Here is a 21,107-nt window from a genome sequence, read left to right as displayed (position 1 = left end):
TACATATATACATACATACACATATATATACATATATACATACATACACATATATATACATATATACATACATACACATATATATACATATATACATACATACACATATACATATATATACATATATACATACATACACATATACATATATATACATATATACATACATACACATATACATATATACATACATACACATATACATATATATACATATATACATACATATAAACATATAGGTTCTGGAGTAGCTAGCCAGTCTCCAGACCTAAACCCTATAGAAAATCTTTGGAGGGAGCGCAAACTCCGTGTTTCTTAGCAACAGTTCAGAAACCTGGCTGATCTAGAGAAGATTTGTGTGGAGGAATGGACCAAAATCCCTGCTGCACTGTGTGCAAACCTGGTGAAACACTACAGGAAACGTTTGACCTCTGTAACTGCAAACAAAGGCTACTGTACCAAATATTAACATTGATTTTTACAGGTGTTCAAATACATATTTGCAGCAGTAACACACAAATAAATTATTAAATCTAAATCTAAATATTAAATCTGGGGTCGGGCTTGCTGACGATCAGTTTTAGCTTTTTCATTAAGTGCTGCTACAACTTTTTGGCTGAAGTATTGATGTGATGGGATGTCGTAGGCAGTGGGGGCTCAAGAACTTTAATCATATGCTAGAAGCCGGTGCATCAACAACATTCGGACATAGATCCAGAGCTTTAAAAACTCCTACAGCTCGTGTTATTGCTTTGGACCGATCTGAATTACCTGATAAAGGTTGTTTAAATGTTGCTGTTATCAGTCTTTGCACCAAGCTACGTTCACATTTGAATGTTGTTGTTTCAAGTGCTTTAACAATTTAGACGTGTTGCCTTCAGCAGATCCAATCTCCGTGAAACAACGTCGACACACAGCTATGGATTTGTCCACTTGCCTTTTAACAATAAAGCCATAATGTTCCCAAACAGGAGACCGCAACGAGATAGCTTGTTTGTTGCCTGCTAGGCTGCTAATGCTACATGTAGTGTTGTGTTCAAGACCACCTAAGCCGAGACCAAGGGAGGGCGAGATCAAGACCTCAAATAAAATAAATAAAACATACAATTTTATTAAAAAATATTTTTTATAAAAGTTACATACTGCATCTTTGTTTGCTTTTGAATTAATGTATCAGCGTTTATAAATTTTCAAAGCTACATAAAGAAATCAGACATTCAGTGGCCTAACTGCACGTGATTCAACAATAAAAATGCACAACTGTTAAATTGGAAACAGTTTCATCACATGCCAAGCCTTAAAATACTGAAGTGGCAAAACTCTCTTCAAAAGTCCAAACTCAAGACCAAGGATAACTATATAGTTGCACAGTGGTTTCAATAAAGTAGTAGATGTACAACTAAAAAGTTACATAAATGGAAATTAGTTTAAAGTAAGGTTTCACTGCATTTTAGAAACATGAGATTGCAACATACTGTGGCCTAAACGTGCACAAAAATGCCTCCTCAACAGAAACCCCTTTCCACTGGTGCAGAGGAGGAAGGGACTGAGATTACCTTCAATGCTAAATTGTGGTGTTGTGGAAATCTGGCATGGTTTTTGCGCAGAAGACAATTGCATTGTCAGTATCAGAGTCACGGGTGGCATCAAAGTATTTGTTTTTCTGTTACAGTATTTGAATCCTGGACTGAGCTGTGACAGCGGCGGGACAGAAGGCCAAGGCATTTGGTTGGTGGCAAACCACTTGCTGGTTCATGGCTCCTGAGCATGTGTCGTTACTGTTCATCATGTTCTCCACCTCATAGATCAATGTTTCTAAAAAACACAAACACAGTGACTGACTTAGATTCAAAGGAATATGCGCATTTCAAAGTTGAATTAAATACTTTTAAGACCTTTTTATAGGGCCCTTTTTAAAATAATCGATTAAGTTATATTTCTGCTTTTCAAATAAACATGGTTAATGTAAAATTAAATGCTGGTTATTTTATCCATTGCAGTGGTTATTAATGAAATTATTCTATAAATTGTTATTTATTTAGGTTGCAAGGTGTTGCTGTACTAAACACTTGGTACTTTGATTTCTCTCTACAGGCGAGTTTGATTGTCTAGGATAAAGTGAGTCAGGATTATGTACAATAGGCATGTTACCAGCCTTAATATAAAGAGTACCAGGTTCAAGAGGCTTAGAGTACAGGCAGCACAACGGCGCAGTGGTTAGCACTTTTGCCTCACAGCAAAAAGGTTCTGGGTTCAATCCCCGGTTGGGCCTGGGGTCCTTCTGTGTTGAGTTTGCATGTTCTTCTCATGCTTGCGTGGGTTTTCTCCGGGTGCTCCGGTTTCCTCCCACAGACCAAAAACATGCATGTTAGGCTGCCTTCAGGCCCAAGCCTCCCTTGCAAAACAGAACTGTGCGTTTGCTGTTGTTGCTCCCAGGTTGTGGAACAACTTACCCTTAAAGATTGAATGAATGTCAGACAGGCCTTCTCTCTTCCCGTTTTTAAATCTCTTTTAAAAACACATTTTTACTCTTTGGCTTTTAACATGTGATCTTATCTTTTATGGCATCTTAACACACCTGCCGTGAAACTGGTATGTGTATGTTTTTGTTTCTTTGTGTATGCTTTGTATGTTTTTATTGTCTTAATTAATTTATCTTTTTGTCTTATTGTACAGCACTTTGACTACCCTTGCAGTTTTTAAAATGTGCTATAGAAATAAAGTTGATTGATTGATCTGTAATCTCAATGGGATTTGCCCAGTTAAATAAAGGTAAATAAAATAAAGAGTGTACAAAATAATTTTCATGACAAAAGTAAATCGATGAAATGAAGATTATGAATTCCAGTGTAAGACTAGTTAAAGCTTTTTTGGGCTACTAATTTGAAACATTTTAGGATTTATGATTTTGCAAATAAGATTTATTTTCAGCAGAGAAAAATGTATACTAACCTGTCAGTGTCTTCTTAAGTTCATATCTGAACTTTTTCACTGATGCTGCATTTCCTCCATCTGTAACATCTAAGTCCACCCAGTTTAAGCCAAACTGTGGCTTCGGCATGGTCAGTCATGGACACAAGTGACATGGACAGTCAACCCAAGGAAGGAGCATAGCCTGCGATCAGACCAGAGGTCAGTTGTTAATGACACAGATGACTGGGTCTTCAGTTTAGAAACACGTGTGGGTGAACAACAATGTAAATCAATGGTATTTTGGCCATCACACTTTTCAAATAGATAAACAAGGAAGTTCAATGACTGATATGATGTGAGCCTTAAGAGAGTGAACTGGTAAAAGTTTATTTATTTGATCTGAAACTGTAAATTGGAACTTAAAAAATAGCTCTATAAAAGTAATTTGCCTATATCCATACAAAGCAACCTTTTAGTAATTTCTCATGAGTTCAGACGCATTACTCGGGCTCCACTCTCTGCTCATAAGGTGAGAGCTCTCTCAGTCAAACGAAAGAGCATCACTTTGGCGCTTAGCTTTAATGTCAGGAGCTGTATGCAGCTGACATTAACTAATGTCAATGTAACTTAATATTAACTACACAGCTTTTTGTGGCCTGTCTCGTTATTGTTTATCATAAGCAAAAAATTAAACTAGCAGGACCTGTTAATGTTGCCAACATCTCCATCCGTCTTTACAGACCGAACTCTACGGACTCGTTAGGTTCCGTGGGGAAACTTTGGATGGAGGGCAGCTGCTGCGGTTGACGTTATTACAATCAAGTTGCTAGCGGGACATGCTAACAACAAGGCATGCTAATGCTGATAAATCGTTCCGTTATCTGTACTGTTCTTGGAACAAAGGCAGATTGCTAAAGTTAACTAGCTAGCTTTGCTATCATCACTTATAGCTTACCTTTCTTTGTGCTTCCATTCCAGGTGTTGATAAAAGTTGGACGTAGTCCGATCATCTCTGATAGTCAAGCAATGCAGAACTTACATGGTGCTGTGTGCTTTTTTTTCCTCATTGTTGCTTTACAAATATATTTTGACTTAAATAGACAAATTTTATAACTTGATGATTTGGCAGACATCTTCTCCAGCTCCCAGAAAAGCACTTCTCCACTGGAGTGACAAGTGTTGCCAGATACAGTCGAGGTATTCCAGCCCAAAAATCTATTAAAAACCACCACATCACACAAAAATCTACCCAGCCAATATATTGTTACAGTATTTACTGTGTGAACATGAATGCACATCAGTACAAGCCAAGGTAATTTAACAATGTGGAAAAACGCAACAATTCAACAAAAATCTTCCCAGAGTTCCCAGCAATATCAGAATGAAAACAGCCCAATTGGCAGTAAACCGCCCAAAGTGGCAACATGAGGACGTGTGCGAGGTAAGGGGGTGGACGCTGCGTGAAAGCGTTAGCATAAACATGTATTAGCAATTATCGCTGGATTTGAATCATTACGTTTTGTATCCAATAAAAGCAAGGATGTCAACAAATAAACTGGACAATATTCTTGCAAGATGGTCATGACTGGTCTTGAAATAAAATCCCGAGTCCTCAATGTCCGAAACGGAGACAAGACTGAGACCAAATGTGGTCGAGACCGAGACTGTCAAAATGTAGTCTCGAGACCAAGACCAGTCTTGAGTACCACAACACTAGCTACACGTGCTGCAAGATAATAGCGCCGTGCTGAAATACGCTTAGGAACTTTAGTTCCGCGGCGCATAATCTGTCATTAATAAAATTTAATGAGTGAAAAAATAACTGAAACAGTATGCACGTTGACCGAACCGAACATGCTGTACAGAAACTTCGGATCAATTGCAAGGAGGGCTCAGTTCGGTTCATTTTTGATACAAAAAAAGGCCAAAATAAAGACTTACAAAATGTTTATTTTGAAAATATGCCAAGTAAACAATACGTTTGTATAAAAATAAATAAAAGCGACCCATTTGGATGATATTTTAAATAAAAGGCACTCTTTACAATAAATAAACTATATTAACAATAATAAAAATCTTAATAAATACAATAACAGTCAGAACCAGAACAATAAGCAGCAACAGAACATTTACGATCTAACTAATCAAGTTTTAAGTTTTCAACCAAAAAGACCAACTTGTCCACATTTTCTGCCAAAAGCTCAGATTTAGTTGCAGTGAATATCTCCAGTGGTGGAGAAAACCGCTCACTAACAACAGTAGCAGGAATAGAGAGATAGAGCTTTGCTAATTTTGCAGTGTGGCTGTATTTGTCCTCATCATTATTTACAATCTCTTGGACCTGCTCCCACTTGTCCCTGGAAAAGTTCAGAGTTCAGTCATCACAGACTTCTTTGGGGGAGGTGATCTCTGGTGGATTTCCCTAAGAGGAAGAAAACTCCGCTGCTATCTCTGTCCCAGACTGGAAATAAAACACAAATAGGTTTTAAAATAGAGTTAATAAGATTATAATTTTAAATAAAAAAAGTTAATTAGATAATAATAATAAAATAACAATACCTCTTCTTGAACGGTCATCATTTTTTATGACGTGGTTAAATCTCTCGTTCATCATCATCAGGACAAGACTTAAATCTGGTCCAGGGCTTGTTGACAACATCAGTTTTAGCTTTTTCATAAAGTGCTGCTAAAACTTTTTGGCTGAAGTGTTGACGTGATGGGATGTCGTAGTGGAGCTCAAGAACTTTAAAGCCGGCGCATCAACAACATAATTCAGATGTAGATCCAGAACTTTAAAAACTCTTACAGCTTGTGTTATTGCTTTGGACCGATCTAAATTACCTGATAAAGGTTTTTAAATGCTGCCATTATCGGTCTTTGCACCAACCAAGCTGCTATTCTGTAGAAGACGTTCACGTTCAGATGATGTCGTTTCAAGTGAATTAACAAGTTAGACGCGTTGCCTGCTGCAGATCTAATCTCCGTGCAACAATGTCGACACACAGCTTTGGATTTGTTCACTTGTCTTTTAACAAGAAAGCCACAATGTTCCCAAACAGGAGACCGCAACGAGATGCTAGGCTGCTAATGCTAGCGTGCTGCAAGATAATAGCACCGTGCTGAAACACGCTTAGGAACTTTAGTTCTGCGGTGCATAATCTCTCATTAATAAAATTTAATGAGTGAAAAAATAACTGAAACGGTACGCACGTGGACCAAACCGAACATGCCGTACCGAAACTGATCAATACACCCACGTGTACCTTTACACCCCTAATATATACATGCATACATACATACATAAATACATACACTGTATATCAGAAGGCCCTACAATAAAGTAAATGTGCAACAAATTTCCAATATTTATTTCTCTATTATTTTATCCTGTAGCCTACATTTGAATAAATTTTATAGGGAAGGCTCATCAGGAAGATATGAAAGATTTTACATTCAGTGAAATTCTCTCATTTTTAAGTGTAATATTTGTGCAATGTTTCCGAACTTTAAGTAATCGCCTTTAATGGTCTTGATTACAATATTGATCAAAATATTTATGGTAGTGAGTTTTCCTATAATTGAGCAGCCCTACTCACACTAGAATACATGCTGCGTGAGTGGGGGTAAGTAACATCTACCACACGCTGTAATACTCACAAATCATTTACAGCCATAAAGTTAAATATTCACAAAGGTCTTCATGAGAGCACTTTTTTGCATCATAAACATGACTGTCAACCAGACAAAAATAAACGATCAGCAGCAGTTTCACTTGCGTTACCATTAATGTTGTCGCAGTAATAGAAGTGTTCGTCATTGAGGGCCGGACAGGCTGACACCAGCTCCTGCAGGCCCAACTCAGTGATGAAGAGGCAGCCAGACAAGTTGAGATGCTCCAGGGCAGGAAGCCCTCCACGCTGAGATAAAGCTCTGAAACAAAACAGTGATATGACACTTTGTTAAAAATAATAAAACGTACAGACCACAGTCAGCACATCTAGATGAACGCTGTCCATTTAGACTTGGCAACTACAATGTAGGAGGTTCCCACATCCATCCATCCATTATCTTTTACCCGCTTCTTCCGTTTTTGGGTCACGGGGGTCGCCAGTGCCCATGTCCAGCAATCACTGTGCAAGGGGTGGGGTACACCCTGGACAAGTCTCCAGTCCATCACAGGGCCACATAGAGACAAATGAGACAAACAACCATTCACTCTCTCACTCACACCCAGAGACAATTTAGAGTTACCAATCAGCCTAACATGCATGTTTTTGGTCTGTGGGAGGAAACCGGAGTACCCGAAGAAAACCCACGCATGCACGGAGAGAACATGCAAACTCCACCCAGAAAGACCCCCAGAGCGGGGTTTAAATTAGGTTCCTACAGTCAATCCCAATTAAAAACAACTGAATTGTGCACATGGAGAAGGGGTTCTCTGCAGACCAAAAGTGGGTGTTTCTGGCGAATAGGCGTTTGTAGGGGGCAAACACTGATTGGCTAGTTGTATTTGCTGCTCTTTAGTTAAGTTACGTCAACTCTTTTTTTTTTAAACTGAAGGTTTCTAAGAACCAGCATTAAATCTACTGTCAAACACAAAAAGATTCTCTTTAGTCCTTGGGTTGTAGCTGCACCTGACACAGGTTGGCTTGAGTGTGGTCAGGGTACAATGAAATATGAAGCATATGAAGCAAAACCTGCTCCTATTTATCAAAAAGTCTGGTCTCAATTAAAGATCATGAGTCCTGTGACAAGATAATGGCCCAAATCAAACACTAAAAACAAAATTTGCTCTTTAGAAGTTCTTCTATGAGATCTGATCTATGAAAGGAGCTGAAACATTAAGTAGGGTTGACCCTTAAAATGTGAGACAGCTGAGGAAGTTAACCAGTAAACAGAAATACCTGCTCCAGTTGCAGAAATCTTACAGAAACTGACAATCACTCATCTGCAGTGACTGCAGGTTGAACAAGAAAATGAAGTTAAAGGAAACATCCTTTGTCCCAAGTCCAGTTTAAGTATCATTAATATTTTGGTTACTTTATTTTTCTTTCTTTATGAATCGATTGCAACTATTTTCACATTTTTCAACAACCAAAATGGATTTTGTTTTTTAATGTTATGGCTAGGTATAAAAAATAAATAAATAAAATTTAGCCCTCCACACTACCCAGTTATGTTGCTCTTATTTTGAAATGTAACCAGAAGTTCTGTGTTGAGAGGTGGAAAAAGAAGTTATGGAGACACCGCTAATGTCGAATCGAGACACCGCCAATGTTGAACCTGAGACACCGCTAATGTTGAACCGGTTAACACCATCGACATAATATGCCTGTGGTTAACACCATCTGCCAATAACGCCTTGTTTTTAGACATAATGTCTGTGGTTAACACAAACTGCTTTTTTTCGTTCAGCCTTTTTTTCTATTGTCCAATCAGATGTGGCTGGCCAGACATGCCCATTTTTCTATCGTCCAATCAGATGTGGCCGGCCAGACATGCCCATTTTTCTATCGTCTAATCAGATGTGACCCGCCAGACACGCCCATTTTCCTATAGCCCAATCAGATATGACCCCCCCAGATACGCCTTGTCCAATCAGATGTGGCCCCCCAGATGCGCCTTCCAAATTTGCCTGCAGCGATACCTACTTGTGCACATGTGCACATTATGTCATCTGTTTCTCACCATTGGACCTAATTCAAACTGCACATAAACAATTTAGGTTATTTTTATAACAAGCCCTGAAAAAACCTGGTTACTAAATGTTTTGAAACAGCAACAATAAAACTTATGATTCATTTTACTGTCTCAAAAGCATTTTGAAGACTGATCCTCCAAATAAAACTACAAGTTTGAGCAGGAGATCACAATTTAAGCAAAAAGTACATTTTTGTTTAATTGAAAAATATTGTATGAGGATTACCTCAAGCCTGAATCAGTGACCTGGTAACATCCAGAAAGACTGAGAAATTTTAATGATCGTTTTTCCTTTGAGCAGTCAGTCCTGTTTTCAGGCTTCAGACACTGCAGCCCCCCTAATGAGGAGCATTTAGTCCGCAGTTCTGCAGTGCCGTTTATGGTGGTGCCCAACTTGCTTTGAGGTCCAGTAAAAGTCCTGAAGGCCATGTCGCTTGAGCAGCAGGTGGAGTGACCACAAAACATTTCCCCCGACATGGGGTACTGCTGATGCAAACGGGAGGAATTTGAGCCAGTCCTGAGCCTTCTGCTCCTCCTGTAACAGCACGAGCCTCCCACAAGTTGTGTCTCTGCAAAGCTTTCAGTGAAAGACATGGAGCCACGCTGGCTCCACTCTGCAGCATCTTCAATATCAGCAAGGTCTGATGTGTCCAAAACCCAAACATGTGTTGGGATGTGGGCAGTGCCCCAACAAGTGGTCCCATGTTTAAAAATGATGGCCTGCTGTTTCCGCCCGACTGCATGCAGGCTCCTCTCATCCACGAGTGTGATGGGTACTGGGGAACTTTTAAGCAACTTAGCACGCCGCTCTGAGCATTTGTCAGAACAGGTGGAAGGCATGAGGTCACCCAGCCCGACAGACAGTTTCTTAAGGGTGTGATCATTTATTTTCTCACACCCCGACAAATCCAGGTGCTCCAGAGTGTGACAAGCTCCAAGATACGACCAGCTGGAAAAGAATGAACAGAGGATCAAAGTCATGATTGTAAATGTGCATATAAAATATAAATATAAAATATATATATAATATAAAATATTATAAAATATACATGACTGGGAATCCAGCTGTGCTGCTGCAACACCATGAAATCCAAAATGTGTTCTTTAGCAGAACAATAATGTTACCTGTCAAATGCAGAGTCTGTAACTGCGGTTTGAGTCAGGTCCAAATGAGTAATATTGTGACAGAGGTTGAGTATTTGACGAACCTGGATAAAAATTTAAAGTTAAACCAAATTTAAGTTTAGTTATGACTATGACTGATAAAAGGTTTTGCACAGCCTACCATTTTACTTGAGACTGTAGAACTGTATGCAAGAACGATGGACTTTACAGATGAACCCACAGCTGGAAGAAGGTTCTGGATAATCCCATTTAAGAGCCTCTTCTCTCTCTGAGCAGTGCTAATTGCTAGCGAGCCTTCAGTATGACCCAAAACATCTGACAACACAATGAAGAATGAGACAACTAAATATTTATGTTGACTCAATAGAAACAAATAGGAGTGTAACGGAACACGTGGGTGTACCGAACCGTTCCGGTACGGCATGTTCGGTTCAGTCCACGTGCGTACTATTTCGGTTATTTTTACACTTATTTACACTCATTAAATTTTATTAACGAGAGATTATGCGCCGCAGAACTAAAGTTCCTAAGTGTGTTTCAGCACGGCGCTATTATCTCGCAGCACGCATAGCATTAGCAGCCTAGCATCTCGTTGCGGTCTCCTGTTTGGGAACATTATGGCTTTCTTGTTAAAAGACAAGTGAACAAATCCAAAGCTGTGTGTCAATGTCATTTCACGGAGATTGGATCTGCAGCAGGCAACACATCTAACTTGTTAACGCGCTTGAAAGACATCATCCGAACGTGACCATCTCTTCTACAAGCAAGAAAAGCAGCTTGTTGCAAAGACTGATAATGTTCGTTACGTACTGTAACCCCAGATTCTGTGAGTATAGGCGCAACTCTTTAAGGCGATCGCTAGTGGGTTTATCCCTTCACGCACAGCGCTGCACTGAAAATTTTAGTCCACGCCCACCTACTGTGTGGGCCTCACCCCCGTCCGTATAAATGACGGTGAGACCGAGTAATCGGCTCCCAAATAGCTTTTTAATTCAGCCATTTAGGAACCAGTGAGGCCCAGAGCTTAAAGGGCTGTGCCTATACTCATCGAATCTGGGGTTACCGTACGTAACCAACGTTCTATTTCATATAGGCTTCGCCCTTTAAGGCTATCGCTAGTGGGATAAAGGCAAAGCAGGATGTAGTCTATGCCTCACTGGGTCCACTCAGACAACATGAAGCACCTGCTTGTACAAAAAAACATTTAATCACGCAGCATTCTGTGTGCATAATTACGCGCTGCGTAATTGCATGCTCCATGCGCAGGAGCGCATCGGAGAAAAGATCTCTGGTGAGGAAAAAGGCTGAGATAGCAGACCTGCTGCTGTGAATAGGAACAACGAAGGATAAGAAGTGTAACAGTGCAACGATGAACAGAGCAGACCAACAGCTCCTCAGGATGAACCGATTAATAATCAAATAGCAGTCATGAACTTGTGACTGATAATATCTCACACTGCGACTGCATGCAGGCGTGAGCTCAAAAGTGAAGCTCCATGAAACAAATAATAATCATTCTGTCAGAACCCTGAGAACAGAATGGGTCATTGAGAAAGTAGAAACCTCACGTAGATAAAAACAAATAATTGAACATGGCGATGACCAGGCAGCCACCATTAAAATATCCTCCACCGTCATCCCTCCATGCAGAGCCATGGAGGATGAAAACCTTCTGGTGGAATGTGCTCTAAGATTCTCTGGAGGGTCCAGCCCAGATGAACTGTAAGCTTCAGAAATAGCCTCACACAACCAGTGTGAGAGACACTGGGTGCATAGAGGGTGTCCTTAAGAGCTGTCCCTGTAATGCACAAACAGACGCTGAGAATGGCGCAGTGCGGCCATGTGCGCCACGTAACACTAAAATGTGTGCACGGGACAGAGGAGGTGAGATGTCGTTTCCTCTTCAGAATTATGAGGAGGAGGGTAAAACCCATCCAAGGTTATCACTCTCGATCTGAATGAGCTTGTGATGCTTTTCTGAGCAGGGTTAAAACGCAGTATAGCTGAACTGCCGTCAGTTTGAATTCTGAAACATGACGGAGCAACAGAGAGAACAGATAATCACTCACTCTCTTTGCCGACGTCAGAGCTAACAGCAAGGCTGTTTTAAATGACAGAAATTTAAGTGAAACCTGATCTAAAGGCTCAAAAGGAGCTTTGATCAGAGCGTGCAAGACCGTCATTAGGTCTCACCATGGAGCTAGTGGACGTGAGAAAGGTCTGTGTCTCTGTACACCTTTCAGAAAACGCTTCATCAGCGGGTGGTTAAGAACTGTTCTGTCACTGAAAAACCTCATGACAGGAAGAACTAGCTGCAGCATAATTTTAAACGGTGCTGAACGCTAAATTTCTTTCCATCAGTTGCTATAGAAATGACAGCACGCCACCTAGTGGACATGAGATGGCCTCCACGCCTTTCTCTGCGCACCAGCGCTGAAAAAACTGTCCACTTCATGTGTACAGCGTTGTAATGGAAACAGCTCGTGTGCCCTGAAACGTACGCACCACATCCTGTGGGAAGCCCATCTTTTTCTAAACGAATCCATTCAGCGGCCAGACCAAAAGGTGCTGACCTATTTCTGGGTAACTCCTGATCACTCTTCCTGCCTGGAGGAGAGCGCCCCCCCACGGCAGTTTCCACGGCCAACCCGATATAAGTCGCTGAAGATTCGAGAACCACGGAGCACTTATGCGCTCGGGAGCTACGAGAATGACTGACTTCTTCCTCCCGGACCCGGTCCAGGGTCCGTGATATCAGCAGGACTGGAGGGAACGCATAAAGGAGCATTTTTGGCCACGGGCTGTGAGCGAAGGCGTCCACTCCTAACGGTGAATCGTCTCGTGAGCTCAGTGAGAACCATAATTGACACTGGGAGTTCTCCCATGTGGCAAACAGATCCACTGCTGCTCCAAAAACCGAGAGATCAGCTCAGGATGGAGGCTCTAGTCTCTATGGTGGGTACTGCCCCTCGACATGATATCCGCTCGCCTGTTCAGGACACTGGGAATGTACACTGCACTGATGGGGAGCAGGTTTTTGTGTGCACAACACAACAGCTGTTTCACGATGCATAACAGTTTGGCTGAGCGTACACCTCCCTGACGGTTTATGTAAACTGTTGTCACTTTGTTGTCTGTGTGGATCAGAAAATGCTGATCCCGCAGCAGGGAGCAAAATGCTGAGTCACGTTTCAGACCGTGAAAAACATTCTAGCACATTATGTAAAGCGACATGTGGTCCAGCCACTGTGCTCCAACTGCTTGGGATAGACATATTCCTCCCAGCTTGACAGAAACACATCTGTGAAAAACTGAGACATGTGACGTAGGCCTGCTGATGGGAACTCCCTCTGACAGAACGAGGGGGTTTCCCCAGTGATTCAGATCGGTTCTCACAGAGGGGGGCACAAAGATAATCCGCCTCTGCTGGCGCACAGGATCTATGCGCAGTTGGGCGAACCATCTCTGAAGGCGTCTCATGTGAAGTAGGCCCAGCGGAACCACAATGTGGGCTGCTGACATCGTCCCAGGAGTTGCATGACAGGCAGAGCTGTCACTTTGCTGCCGGGTTCGACACAGCGGAACTGAACTTACAGAGCTTCTGCTCTCGGCTGTGATAAACGGGCTCTCATTGTGGTTGAGTTTAGCTCCACTCCCAAATAAATAATCATCTGGGACGGGCGAACGGAACTTTTCCCAGTTTACAGAAAACCCAGGTTTAGCAGGTGTAACGCTAGCGTTTGGTCTGCACAGCTGCTTCCTGCCTGGACTGATCTAATAAGAGCAGATCATCCAGATAAAAAGGAATTCTCATTCCTGCCATGTGTTATGGCTACAGAGCTATCTCCACGCATTTTGAGAGCGTGCGTGGGGTGAGGGAATAACCGAACAGTAGCCTGTTGTACCGATACGGAATCCCCTGGAGGAGAAAAACACAGGATTTTCCTGTGTTTCAGAATGATGGAAATGTGAAATTATGCGCCCTTCTATGGAGGTGAACCAGTCGTTCTGGTGAAGTTCTCCAGCAGCTCTTTGTCAGCATGTGGAATTGTCTCTCCATGATCGAATTGTTGAACATGGACAGGTCGAGAATGGGTCTCATCCCTCCGTTTTTTTTCAGAGCCAGGAAGTAGTGGGAGGAGGAAAAAAAAAAAAAAAAAGAAACTTATTTTCCTCTCCGTTGGAAACTTTGGAAATCATGTTTTTCATCAGGAATTCCTGAACTTCTGACTGGAGAGACGAGCTCTGTTCTGGAGAAGACAGGACCGTCTCTATAATCCCTCTGAATTGTAGGGGTTGAGCTGCAAACTGCAGCATGTAACCCCTGCTGATCAGACGGACCGTCCCATCTGTCCAAGGAACACACTTGCTGCCACTCTGAGTAACGCTCGGAGAGCAGGCATGCATTTTGTGTGTCATGTTTCTCATGGACATCAACCAGGCTAAAAACCCTTACTGCCATCACCCACTCCGGAGGTTCTCTGGGGGGAACCCAAGGTGGGGGCTCTGACAGAAAAATGCTTTGTGTGTGCCTCTGTACTGAACCTAGGCTGCGGTCTCACGTTAGAGCTGAGGTGGGCTGGCGCGCACTGAGAGGAGGCGTGAGCACTTTCTGAGTGAAAACATCGTTTCGGTGGAGGCTGCAGCTGTCGTGGAGAAAAAACATTTACTCCCGCTGCGCGGTGAGATGACAGAAAATGGCAGAAGATAAAAACGGGCACTGGCTAAGAGCAAGGGATTTTACCAGTCTTGGTCTGCTGAAAAAATATTTTTAGCTAACGTGGCAGACGAGTGTTTTGTGATATTTATAGAACCGTGGTGCCATTTAAAATGCTGTTTAAAAGTTAATGGCTCATTCTGTATGGGGAAAGTGTGAAAAGAGGTAGCTGTGAGCTCAGTTGATCTGACAGTCAAGCTGGAATCAGATGAAACTTTACTTTGAGATGTTTGTTATATTTCGAAACATACCTCATCAAAAAACACACATTCCCCTCAAGGAGGTGTTCCCTAGTGGAGGGGGCCGGCAGAGGAGCAGAGTGTGAAGTCACAGCCGCAGCTGTGCAGCGCCTCTGCTGCTGTTGCCGTCCAAGGCGGTCCCTCCAGCGGGAGGAGGACTGTGATGTCACCAGATGGTGTACAGTCTCTGAGACCTCCTCGGACCTCTGCGATTTCTCAAGGATGGTCCTGAAGTTGGCCCCGAACAGCACCTCTGGGGTGATAGGGCCCTCCAGCAGGTCTTTCTGCAACCTCTCGGACAAGGATGGTGAGAGGCGGAGCCAAGTGGTCCTCTGGATAGTGGTCATCCAGGCGGCGATGAGGGACAGGCAGACCGCAGAGGTGGCACATGTTTAAGATGACATCAGCAGCTTTACGGAGAGAGATCTTTGTCTCCTCCAGCAGGTCTGCTTCCTCCAGCCTCTTACAGATGCTGTAGGCCAGCAGGGCGATGTTTTTGTTCACTGCAGCCGTCTGGAATGAGCACTGGTGAGCTCGGTTAGAGACCTTTGTCACCATCTGGTCATGCTTCCCTGGAGGGACAAGTTGCTGGACCAGCCTGGAAGCTTTTGCCCCAAGTGCCACCACCATGCTTGGCTCCGGGGGGGACAGAGGGAAAAACACAGATCTGTAAAACCCTCCACTTTGGAGATGGAGGCGAAGGTGGAGACGGATGTCTTCAGCTTGCTGGGCCCAGCTGCAGCCTCGTTCCAGTGTGACATCACAGTTGGACAGCGAGGCCAGATGGGGTCAGGGCGACGAGCCGGAGCAGAGCCAACCTTGCCGCCAGATCATCCGATCAGGGCAGAAGGAGGCGAGGGACGAAAAGTCCCTTGTGTTAACATTCTCCTGGATTATGCCGGACAGCTCCGAGAGGAGGGCGCCGACGGCTGGGAGCGGTGTGGTCGCCGACATGGGAAGATCCGAGGTGGCTGAGCATCCGCTCGTCTTCCGTCACTATTCTCCAGGAGGGAGGGGGCAGCTTCACATCGCCTTTCTCGGAGGAATCATTCGATTCACTGCGTGACTTTGCATCAAAGAAGGCGGTGGCGTCGTCCCGCGCATAGCGTCCTGCCACAGGAAAAAACACTCAGCGGAGCTGCTGCCAACAACGCCTTTTATGAGGGAATCATCCGATTCACCGCGAGAAAAAAAAACACGTTAGAAAAAGCGGTGGCGTCGTCCAGCGAGTAGCGGCCCTCCACAGAAAAGCATTCAGCGGGGCTGCTGCTAACATCACCTTTTTTGAGGAAATCATTTGATTACCATGAGGAAAAACCGTTAGAAAAGGCGATGGCGTCATCCAGCAGGTAGCGGCCCGCCACGGAAAAGCACTCCTCGGCGCTTACATAGAACAAGGCTGCTCGTCTCTGCTTCTCCTCAGGGAGGAAGAGCTCACCAGGACGGCAGGAGGTTGGCGTGGCGGAGACCCAGGCATCCTTAGCAAAGGTTGTGCCGGTCAAAGCTGGACAACTTTTCCTTCTTTGGTCTTCTGACAGTGCTAGCTAGCTGGCTGAAGAAAAAAATGGGAGCCGATTACCCAGTCTCACCGTAATTTATACGGACCGGGGGTGAGGCCCACACAGTAGGTGGGCGTGGACTAAAGTTTTCAGCACTGCGCGCAAAGGGATAAACCCACTGGCGACAGCCTTAAAGGGCGAAGCCTATACAAAATAGAACAGCAGCATTTAAACAACCTTTATCAGGTAATTCAGATCGGTCCAGAGCAATAACACAAGCTGTAGGAGTTTTTAAAGCTCTGAATCTACGACCTTATTCTGTTGTTGATGCACTGGCTTTAAAGTTATTGAGCCCCGCTACGACATCCCATCACATCAACACTTCAGCCAAAAAGTTGTAGCAGCACTTTATGAAAAAGCTAAAACTGATGTTGTCAACAAGCCCTGAACCAGATTAAAGTCTTGTCCTGATGATGACGAACGAGAGATTCAACCACCTCATAACAGAAATTATGGCCGTTCAAGAAGAGGTATTGTTATTTTATTATTATTATTATCTAATTAACTTTTTTTTATTTAAAATTATAATCTTATTAACTCTTTTTTTAAAACCTATTTGTGTTTTATTTCCAGTCTGGGACAGAGATAGCAGCTGAGTTTTCTTCCTCTTCAGGGAAATCCAGCAGAGATCACCCCCCCCAAAGAAGTCTGTGATGACTGAACTCTGAACTTTTCCAGGGACAAGTGGGAGCAGGTCCAAGAGATTGTAAATAATGATGAGGACAAATACAGCCACAGTGCAAAATTAGCAAAGCTCTATCTCTCTATTCTTGCTACTGTTGTTAGTGAGCGGTTTTCTCCACCACTGGAGATATTCACTGCAACTAAATCTGAGCTTTTGGCAGAAAATGTGGATTAGTTTGTCTTTTTGGTTGAAAACTTGATTAGTTAGACTGTAAATAGTCTGTTGCTGCTTATTGTTCTGGTTCTGACCGTTATTGTATTTATTAAGATTTTCATTATTGTTAGTATAGTTTATTTATTGTAAAGAGTGCCTTTTATTTAAAATATCATCCAAATGGGTCGCTTTTATTTATTTTTATACAAACGTATTGTTCACTTGGCATATATTCAAAATAAACATTTTGTAAGTCTTCATTTTGGCCTTTTTTTGTACCAAAAATGAACCGAAGCAAAATGTGATTTTAGCGTACCGTTACACCCCTAGAAACAAACCATAAGAAAAATATCTGCAACACTGCAGCTTTGCTCACTTCCTTTATCTCACTGCAGAACCTAAAAACTAGAGCCGGCATCTATTTAAGCTTTTAAAAGGTAAGAATGTTAAATAAAAAATTATACCAACATTTAAATGACACATTTTAAACAGCTTTCAACATGAAAACTTTATGTTGTGTTACGTTAATACAAGCTAGAATTGATACAATCTTACTTTGATCAATGAAGAGAACTTTTATATTTATTTTTATAACAAACTTCACCTGACTCGTCAACGTCAGCATCCTCATCCCACTCCTGAAAGGCACGACCTTCATTCACCCGACTCTTCACCCACTCCTCATCTGGCTCTTGGTCAAGATCCCCAGGGGGACCTCTACAATAATCACCTAAGGCACGTGCACACGCACACACAGACACACACACATCCTTCGTAAAATGAGACACTAAAAATTAAGTATGAATACATTAAGATAAATCAATTGAATGTGCTTTTTGGAGCTTGATAATAGCATATGTTCTGGAATTTGAAAGCATTTACTTTGATATTAAATGACAAAATTAACAGGTTATACATTTTACTTCATAAATAAATGAGCTAATAATGCCACAGCAGAAGTTTTAGTGTTTATACAGTATATATGTAGGTCCTATCAGGCCTTTTTGGCCTATGGGACTCCAGAAGCAGCTGATGGGTACCAGCAGTCCAAGCGACATGCGGCTCGGGTGGTTGCTGAGGCAAAAACTCGGGCGTGGGAGGAGTTGGGAGAAGCCATGGAGAATGACTTCCGTACAGCTTCGAGGCGATTCTGGTCCACCATCCAGTGTCTCAGTGGGGGAAGCGGTATGCCACCAACACTATAGTGGAAGTGGTGTGCTGCTGACCTCAACTCGGGATGTTGTGGGTCGGTGGGCAGAGTATGGGAAGATGAGCAGAGATATATAGAGATATATATATATACCTATATAGATATAGATATATATCTATATATTGTTCCTAGAACAACTGGCCGAGGTGGAGGAGTAGCTTCTATTTTTCAGTCAGGATTATTGATTAATGCCAAACCAGTTATTAGTTATGATGCTTTTGAATCGCTGTCCCTCAGTCTTTCTCATCCAAAATGGAAATCAGAAAAGCCACTTTTACTAGTTGTTATACATAGTCCACCAGGCGCTTAATCTCGGTTTTTGTCTGAATTCTCAGAATTCTTAACTGACTTACTATTAAATACTGATAAAATCATCATAATGGGTGATTTCAATATTCATGTGGATGTTGAGAGTGATAGCTTAAGCATAGCCTTTAGTAATTTATTAGACTCATTTGGTTTTACCCAAAACGTCCACCCATCTACTCATTCTTATCATCACACTCTTGATTTAGTTCTGACCTATGGTATAGAGATTAAGGACTTGGTAATAGTTCCTCAAAATCCTATTCTGTCCGACCATTTTTTAATAACCTTTGAGTTTACATTAAATGACTACACAGTCACCGAGAGTAAATTTCATCTCAGCAAGTGCTTACCAGAAAATGCTGTAACCAAAATTAAACAATCTCTTCAATCAATGTTTAACTCTGTCTTGCAGAGTAATCTACTTAACTTGTCTTTAATGGATGGTTACGTACCACAGCGCTTTAAGGTTGCTGTAATTAAACCTTTACTTAAGAATTCTGTCCTTGATTCAGAAATTCCGGCCAACTATAGACCTATATCTAATCTAACTTTCCTCTCAAAAATTCTAGAGAAAATACTTGCAGGTCAGTTGCGTGAACTTCTACAAAGAAATAATCTGTTTGAAGTGTTTCAGTCAGGGTGTAGAGCTCATCATTGCACAGAAACAGCACTAGTAAAAGTAACTAATGATATTCTCATGGCCTCAGACAATGGACTTGTGTCTATACTAGTCCTGTTAGACCTCAGTGCTGCATTTGATACAGTTTATCACAATATTTTACTACAGAGGCTTGAATATGATATTGGGATTACAGAAACAGCTATAAAATGATTTAAATCATACCTATCTGATAGATTCCAGTTTGTAAATGTAAATAATAAATCTTCTTCATACACCAAAGTTAGTCATGGAGTTCCTCAGGGCTCAGCGCATGGGCCAATACTCTTTATTTTATATACGCTTCCATTAGGTGAAGTTATTAAACAGCATGGGATACATTTTCATTGTTATGCTGATGACAATTATATTTGTCCATTAAACCCAATGAATCCAATCAGTTACTTGGACTATAAGCATGTTTTAACAACATAAAAACCTGGATGACCCTTAATTTTCTCCTTTTGAACACAGACAAGACTGAGGTTTTGGTTTTTGGACCTGAGCACCTTAGGAATGAATTTTTCAGTATTTCGCCCTCCTTAGATGGCCTCTAGTTCTAATGTTAAAAATCTTTATGCTATTTTTGATCAGTACATGTCTTTTATCCTACACATATGGGCGGCTGTGGCTGAGTGGTTAGAGCAGTTGTCCTCCAATGAGAGTTGGGGGTTCGAATTCACCAGCATTCACATGCTGAAGTGTCCCTGGGCAAGACACTGAACCCCTCATTGCCTCTGATGTGTGCCCCATCAGTGTATGAATGTGATCTAAAGCACTGATTAGTCTCATTAGAAGGATTTGTTCAATTAGTCTTTGTAGAGATCTAGTAGAGTGCTGTATGAATGGGTAAATGAGGACACAGATAGTAGCTTAAAGCACTTTGAGTATCTTGAAATAAGATAGAAAGGTGCTATATAAGTACAGTCCATTTACCATTTCTCATTTACATTAAAAACGTTACTAGAACCGCCTTCTTCCACCTGTGTAATTTCGCTAAAATTAGAAACATCTTATCTAAAAATGATGCAGAAAAACTGATCCATGCATTTATCACATGTAGACTGGACTTTTGCAATGATTTATTATCTGGGTGTCCAAATATTTCTTTAAAACGTCTTCAGTTAATCCAAAATGCTGCTGCCAGAGTCTTAACTGGAGTTAGTAGGAGAGATCGTATCTCTCCAGTTTTAGTTTCTCTCCATTGGCTCCCTGTCAAATCCAGAATAGAATTCAAAATCCTACTTCTAACCTACAAAGCTCTCAACAACCTAGATCCATCTTATATTACAGATCTTATTGTTCCATATTTTCTTAACAGCGTACTTCACTATCAGGCTGCAGGTTTACTTGTGGTTCCTAGAATTTACAAAAACAGAATGGGAGGCAGAGCTTTCAGTTATCAGGCTCCTCTCTTGTGGAACCAACTTCCAATCTCTGTCCGTGAGGCTGACAATTTATCCAGTTTTAAAACTAGACTTAAGACTTTTCTTTTTGCTAAATCCTATAGTTAGGGTCGGCTTGGGTTTCCTGAGCTGGCCCTTAGTTATGCTGCTATGGGCTTAGACTGCTGGAGGACAAACTGACCACACTTCACTCTGCTACTGTCTTTATTTACTCTGCTCAACCTGTTTTGTATTTGTAATTATTTTTTTCTATCCTTAACATTTTTTTAATTTTTGTCTTTCAAGTACAAACCGGATTCCAAAAAAGGTGGGACACTAAACAAATTGTGAATAAAAATATATATATATACGTGTGTATATATACACACACATATATATATATACACACACATATATATATATATACACACACATATATATATATATACACACA

The 21,107-nt window shown here is 41.8% G+C and overlaps 1 protein-coding gene across 1 annotated transcript in view; it reads right to left on the bottom strand.

Annotated features, from left to right (window-relative positions):
- Positions 1 to 21,107, bottom strand: part of fbxl5 (F-box and leucine-rich repeat protein 5) — a 30,238-nt gene that overhangs the window by 4,045 nt on the left and 5,086 nt on the right. The window contains exons 6-10 of the mRNA XM_037698349.1: positions 17,696 to 17,821; positions 9,899 to 10,053; positions 9,739 to 9,821; positions 8,840 to 9,562; positions 6,695 to 6,843 (exon numbers count right to left, since the gene is read on the bottom strand). Of these exons, the coding sequence (XP_037554277.1) occupies positions 6,695 to 6,843; positions 8,840 to 9,562; positions 9,739 to 9,821; positions 9,899 to 10,053; positions 17,696 to 17,821 (1,236 nt within the window). The remainder of the gene's footprint in view (positions 1 to 6,694; positions 6,844 to 8,839; positions 9,563 to 9,738; positions 9,822 to 9,898; positions 10,054 to 17,695; positions 17,822 to 21,107) is intronic.

The sequence above is a fragment of the Nematolebias whitei genome, chromosome 3, assembly GCF_014905685.2.
Source record: "Nematolebias whitei isolate Nwh7 chromosome 3, NemWhi1, whole genome shotgun sequence".
NCBI lineage: Eukaryota > Metazoa > Chordata > Actinopteri > Cyprinodontiformes > Rivulidae > Nematolebias > Nematolebias whitei.
The sequence above is the reverse complement of the archived record's forward strand: the minus strand, read 5'-3'. Positions and strand labels throughout refer to the sequence as shown.